This window comes from Brassica oleracea, chromosome C3 (assembly GCF_000695525.1).
Source record: "Brassica oleracea var. oleracea cultivar TO1000 chromosome C3, BOL, whole genome shotgun sequence".
NCBI classification, from domain to species: domain Eukaryota; kingdom Viridiplantae; phylum Streptophyta; class Magnoliopsida; order Brassicales; family Brassicaceae; genus Brassica; species Brassica oleracea.
Genome location: NC_027750.1, coordinates 13,681,704 through 13,689,089, shown reverse-complemented (window position 1 = coordinate 13,689,089; position 7,386 = coordinate 13,681,704). Strand labels below are relative to the sequence as shown.

The window sequence follows — 7,386 nt, the reverse complement described above, 5'->3', positions numbered from 1 at the left end:
AAAAAAAAAAAAAATTAGGTCTAGATCTTTTAGGGCTCTGATACCATGATGAATATGGAATTGTATATATTCACAAAGAGCAGTGCTCTAGCTTTATACATCGAGAGAGAGCCTAATTAATAAATGTTTATATACAGAGAGTAATGTGAGAATATATGATTAAAAGTGATGATCGCCTTTCTATATCTTACAGTCATTGCTATGCAAATCATAACACAAAATGTAAAATCTAGAATGCAACTCCAATGGTGCCAAGATAATTTTGTCGTCTTGAGTCGTGCCTTTTACAATCAACTCAGTGTCGTGTACTAAATGCATATGAAAAGTTAGGCTGCAAAAAAAGACTCCTTGTCGACCATTCCTTTTTCTCAGCATCTTCCAATGCCTATAATTGTTATATTAAAATATTGTTATTAAAATTAAAAAAAAATAAATACTAAAACAAATATTTTAAATATAACTTAAATGGAAAAATTAATCGATGCACATTGCGAAGGAAAACAAGTTGTACACAGAGGCAGACCCATGACAGAGTGGGGTGTGGCACGTGCCACACCCTAATAATATATATTTCTTGTACACATATTAAACATATTGATGTTATTAGCTCTTCTGGTTATGATACTCTCCACAATGCCCCACGCTTCACGGGTTCAAAAGTTGGTCTATATTTTCAGTTTTTCTTTGTAATTAGTGTTGGACTCAATTTCAGTCAGGACATTAATGGGCCACAGTCATGGATGTGGGCCGTAACGAACTAGAGCCCACAACCAGCACACGAGCTCGAGACGGAAACCTCGAGGTCCCGGAAATCGTGGAACGGTTATGAACATCACGGCGTCGACCCACTATAAAGAATGAGAAACACAAATGAAGAAAGACACACTGAAAACCCTAGAGAGAACTACACCCACACTTCGACCTTGTTTTCATCGATCTTTAGATCTTTTCCTTAAACGATCTCATTGTAACGTTCAATCTTATTTTATTCATTGTATTCGATCTCATTCATCAATAAAAGTCCATTTTTGCCTACCGAAAACTGATTACATCGTTGTGTTCTAAAGATATCGTTGCCTACATCATTTATTTTCTCCTGACTAAACTCCCGGTCACTATCAAATTCTTGGTGTAGATTTTAAGATCTACAATTAGGTTAAAAATAAATGATTGATAAATAATGTATTGTATTGCTAACTTTATTTACGAGTGATTTTCTTTTCTTTAGTATATAGTTTTTTAAAAAATAAAAAATTTGCACTTTGATTTGTTATTTTTTGTATTAATCTAGAAATTATTAATTATAATACTTTGATAAAAATAACAATTATATTGAATAAGTGTTTATAATGAAACTATATGCGTAATATATATATTTATCTTAATAGTACTCTAAATAAATACTTAATATTATAAAATTCTTATTTTTTAATTTATTTGAAGTACTTCATTAAATAAAATGTAAAAATTAATGAGTAATGTCATTTATTTTAAAATTATTATATATTTTATTCGTTAAATTATATTTAACATTTTGTAAATAATATAATATATATTGTGCCCCATCCTAATTTATTTTCTGGGTCCGCCCGTGGTTGTACAGTAAAAAGCAATGGAAAATACCACCTCTTATATTGGAATCATTTAAAAAAAAAACAATTTACTACACATTTTTACAAAGAAAATCAAAATGTTTGAAATGAAAATAAAATAGAAAATATTTGAAAATCAAAGTTTTAAAAACTTTTTATATCTATATATTTTATAAAACGAGAAAATATCAAATTATAATAATTAAAAAAAAATATTATTTAAAGAAAAACTCTGAAAATCCTTAAATCCTTGAAATTTATAAAACGAGAAAGGATAAATAATTTTAAATGTATACAATTAAATTTACATGTTTCTATCTATTAGTATATCATATCTATAAAAATAAATAACACAAATCATATGTGTCAACAAGCATATTTTAGACTAACTATAGAAAATTCATGAAAGAATATTAAGTTAGATATTTTGGTCACACCCTTTTGTCAATATATAAAAAATAACACAATGTAAATTTAAAATCTAATTAAGCCTGTGCTAGCATTTAAAATTGAAAACCCTTTCTTTTAAAAAGGTTGAGGTAGGGTTCAACCTAGGTTTTCTAGAACAAAAATTCATGCAGTACTCAACCACTGTGCCAAATCCATTTCATAGATATTTCATTTTTTTTGTCTTTTTGTCTTTCTTTCTTCCCGTGTACGTATGTCTTTATCATTCAATCAAAACCAAATAAAGTTAGCATCTCTCAAATAATTCGTTAATTCCAAACTTTTACACACTCATATGTATCCAATCCTCGTAACTCTTGCAGCAGAGCACTGAAACAAGAGACTGAACGAAAGTAAAAAATTAGCATGAATTTTTTAAAAAGGAAAAAACAAGGCATAAGAGTTATTATTCATCTCTACAACAGAAACATGATGTCATCTCACCTCATCCGTAGATGTTATTAGCAATTTCACAGGGAATAATTACCCCTAAAAAGCGGTAGACAACACTGGAGAACAAAGCGAAGCAAAATCAAGTGAATAAAAACAACAAGTGCTAAGTTTCCAAGTCGATGACACTACTCTCATTCACCAACCTCAAGTCAAAGTAGCATTCTTTGTCAAACCAACGTTGTGGTATTCCTTTGATTTCAACCTTACTCAAGCCATTGCTTTGCAAATCATAACGCAAAATGTAGAATCCAGAATGCATCTCCAAAGGTGCCAAAATAACTTTGCCGTCCTGAGTTGTGCCCTTTACAATCAAATCAATATCTTGGACTAAATGCATCTGACAAGGCTGCAAAACAAGGCTCCTCGTCGACCATTCCTTTTTCTCAGCATCTTCCAATATCCATAATACCGTCGTACCCTCAGATTTTAAGTAGGTATATTCGAAAATGGCTATTTTCCCACCATACTCTATAAGTTCTGCCCACATCTGAAGTGCGGGAATATGATATCTGACATCCACAGGTGCTATGATGGTAGTAAACTCTTCAGACCTAACGTCAAAACTCACAATCGCGTAAGTGTACATATTATGCCACGCCAAATAATATACTACTGATCCACTGATAGATATGCCTGGTACGAAAGGGGAGTGAGGACGACAAATCTCATGTGGAACAACCTTTTTCCACGAACCTCCAGCTTCTAGTACGAACACCCAGTGCTCTGTCTTCAGATTAAAAAAATTTTCCGAATATATAACAACTGAACATAAGAGTTTGTGTTGATTATCAACAGGGTCGTATCCGATATGGTACCGCTTAATACACTGAATTTGACCTGGTTCGGCTATGATGTCGGGCATAATCTTGGGTAAGATCAAGCGTTGTCCGGTGGTGGGGTTGTATATACAAGCACTTTTACGCATTGAGAAACACATCAAGCCGTGGAGGCCGCTCAAGAGGAAGCCTCCCATCCCTGGGATGCTCAAATCTTGGTCGACCACGAAACAAGTGTTGTCTGGAGACGTTGATGACATGGACAGAAGTTCACGTTGCCCGTCTTTATCCACCAAACACATGTATAGATGTGGTTGTTGTTTCCGTTGTGTGATCGTAAGTAAACGTTCGCAAAAATACCGAGAAGAGATGAGGGATGACCACTGCTTTGAGACGCACTTGGACCTCGCCAAGTACTTTCCCGGCAGTCTGATGAGAATTTCGACCAAAAGATCGAGAGGAATCTCGGACATATATCTTCTTCTTTTTTTTGTTCTGAGAGGCAGACCCAAATAACAGCGCATGACCAACAGGTTATACGCGCGATTAGCTCTTCTTTTCTTCCGTTTAAACAATGTTGATGAGTTGTTGTCTGCTTTTGCATCCCTTACCTTCAAAGAAAACACCAGTTAAGAACAAAATCAATTGCAAACTCTATGAATTGGCTTCAAACTTTAATCATTAAATACATATACACACAAAAAAAAAAGTAGGGTTTTTTTTTTATCACCTGGGAAATACTCTGACATTGCTTAAGCGTGAAATCCTGCTCGAAAGCTGCTGCTTGTTTCAGATTCCTTGTTCCTCTGTTCATCTCTTTGACCCTTAAGTTCATAGTTCTGCAGCGGCGCTGTCCGACAGAAAAAAACTGATCTGTCCGACAGAAAAGACCTAATTTTAAAAGTAAAAAGTAATATTGTCCCGAGATATTATGATGATATCAACTTACCCAATTTTTTTTATAAAAATCTATCTTACCAAATATATTATCGAATCGACATAACTAGTAATTATCAATTATTCTGGAAAATTGTATATTCCTTTTTACCTAAATATATTTAAAAATATCCTTATACATAAAATTAATGATTTTTTTTCAAAATTATGCCTTTTTTTCAGAAGCCCATTTACTTTTAGGAATTTTTTTAAAAATACACTTATATGAGATTTTATTTTGAAAACTGCATCATCATTTAAGTTTTTTGGAAAATACACTTTTGTATACATGAATATAAGATTGTTTTACGAAAGAAATCTTTATAATTATACACAATATCTTAAAATTATAAATCGTTTGATAAAAACGAGCGGGACTTGTTCGTCTCCTTCCCGTCATTTTTATTCTCTCTTTTTTTTTGTAAATTATTCCTTTCTAGTTTCATAATTAATTTTTTCTCACATTCAACAATTTGTCAATTCTTCACACATGTTCTTAAGTGTAATTCAATTTTGCAAATTCTCAATTCTCAATCAATAATTTTTTTTCAAATTGTTTTTTTTTTGTTTTTGTTCTTCCTCTATCTTTCTTTTTCTGTTATTTTGAATCACATATTTTTTGGGGGGCAACTTGTTATATTATATTTAAAAAAATATAATAATTGTTCATAAAAATATGATAAATTCAAAACAAATCATAATTTGTTTTTTTATAAATCTTTGTTATTCAAAAAAATCAGATGGTAAAATAATATATTTATCTTAAGGAAGATTTATCTTAAACATATATAATTATAATAATATTATTTAATTTCGAATTTTAATATTTAATAAAATGTAGTTTTCAAAAAATAAAAAAAGAAGAAGATGTCTTTCTCAAATTTTAAACTAATAATTGGGTATTTTTCAAATTATCCCTTTATTCTTTTCACTTTAAACTGGGTTAATATAATATAAATACTGCTATTAAGTCTAACTAGAGCTTAATGCGGATATTAATTTTTGCTTCTATATATAAATATTTGTTCGGCACAATCAGTGATTTATATTTAAATGAATATACTTTCATACTTATGAAAATATAGCAGTTAACCCATTTATTTTATAAATTTGATGGAACGACCCGTAAAATCCTGTTATAGTTATATATATGGTTTTCAAAAATTATTCTATGAATTTTAATTATACATGATGAATATTTAAATTAAAGATTATTAAAAAGTAAGAGACATTATTAATTGTAATTAAGTTAGTTATTTCAAAAAAGAATTGTGTAAGATTTATTAAGAGGTATATATTTAAAATAGATGGTCCAACTTAAAAAACCACACATGAAAAAGGTTGTGACTTTTGTTTTAGATATAACTAAAATTAGTTACTTTATAATAAGAAATTCAAACAATACAAGTAGTAACAATTAGGTACAAATTTTGAAATTATTTTAATTATATTATAACAAATTTAATTATTACTAATATATACTCTAGCCTTACATTAAGAAATTTAATAACTAATCTATTGTTTAAAAAATAATTAATTCAATTTATATTAACAATAAATTAAGTAAGAAATCAATTATATTTTATTTATTAACATAAAAATAATTATATATGCCTATTAATTCGTATATACAACTGTATTTTAATCCAAATGCAAGAAACAGATTTTTCAAAATCCTCACCAAATTGATAATAATATAATTTTTATAGATAGAGTATTAAAATTAGATATATATATATATATATATATTTATTTGATGAAATAAATAGTAATTATTAGCTATTATTAATATTTAATAATATATGATGGAACATGTAATTATTGAACTTTTATGAATATAGTTTTACGGGTTATTCCAACAAACATGTAAATTATTTATCAAAACATAGTTTATGTTAGGCTTGAGCGTTCATGTACCCGTTGAAATACATGTTGGGTATTTGAAATTTGGTTCTAATTTATATTTCAACATAGGTCTCATTCTGATAAATTTGTAAGTAGAGATCGGGTTCAGATATAACACATCAGTTTTGGTTCTAATTTGTATCACATCCTAAAACTCATGTAGTAATCATATATCATTTCGATTCGGGTTATATTGGTTCAGTTTTGGTATATCCAAAGTTAAATCCAAAATTTAAAAGCAAAACAGAAGAAATAAATATTTCTTTATATAAAATTTGATATTTAAGATACCTATTTAAAATTTAAACACTTATTTTTAGATATAATTTTAAAATAAATATAGACTTAAATATTTGAAGTACATATTTATGTTTTTTGTCATCAACATAACAGACTCATGAAAACATTGCAAACCAAACTGTAAACTCTGAATTCATGTGGACGACAAACGACAGTTGTCTGTCCGCCCTTGAATTCAAGTACATATTTATGTTTAAAATATTATATTTGTGATTAATTTGGACATTTAGATCGGTTTTTGGATTTTTTTTTTGTTTTCATGATTGGTTTATAACGCTTTGGATTCAGATATGTATTGTATCATCCTACAAAATTCATTCTGGTATTTCTTACATTCTCGCCAAGTACTTTCCCGGCAGTCTGATGAGAATTTCGACCAAAAGATCGAGAGGAATCTCGGACATATATGTTCTTCTTTTTGTTCTTAGAGGTAGACCCAAATAACAGCCCATGACCAACAAGTTATAAGCGCGATTAGCTCTTCTTTTCTTCCGTTTAAACAATGTTGATGAGTTGTTGTCTGCTTTTGCATCCCTTATCTTCAAAGAAAACAGTAGTTGACAACAAATCAAACTTTAATCATTAAATACATATACACACACAAGAATTTTTTTTTTTTTATCACCTGAGAAATTGTGACACCCGTCACCTTCTATATGGAGGACAGCGTGTCACTTCCGACGCGTCATCATACAACAATGTGACACCCGTCTCCCTGACACTAGTAAAACTAAACAAGCAATGATAGACTCGATTTCACACAAACGGAACACATTAGAAATAAATTATATTTATTCGAGGTCCTAAGCCGTGTAAGAGAAGCTCGGGAAAAGACCCTCACCTTAGCTAATATTGGAGATGAATCACAAAAATGCTCCAAGATCTCGTCCAACAAAACTCAGTCCAACTTTAGAATTAATTACTTGAAATACAAGTAATAGAACGCCTTTCGAACGGTTTAAAACGGGTATTTACGG

General features: G+C 29.8%; 1 protein-coding gene across 1 annotated transcript; it reads right to left on the bottom strand.

Moving 5' to 3' along the window:
* Window positions 1-2,413: 2,413 nt before the first annotated feature.
* On the bottom strand, window positions 2,414-4,149 carry LOC106334956 (F-box protein At2g40910-like). The gene is made up of 2 exons (XM_013773365.1): window positions 3,999-4,149; window positions 2,414-3,879 (listed from the first exon to the last, which is right to left on the bottom strand). Exons 1-2 carry the CDS (start codon window positions 4,101-4,103, stop codon window positions 2,596-2,598), a joined length of 1,389 nt encoding a protein of 462 aa, XP_013628819.1. The 5' UTR covers window positions 4,104-4,149; the 3' UTR covers window positions 2,414-2,595.
* Between the last annotated feature and the right edge of the window lie 3,237 nt (window positions 4,150-7,386).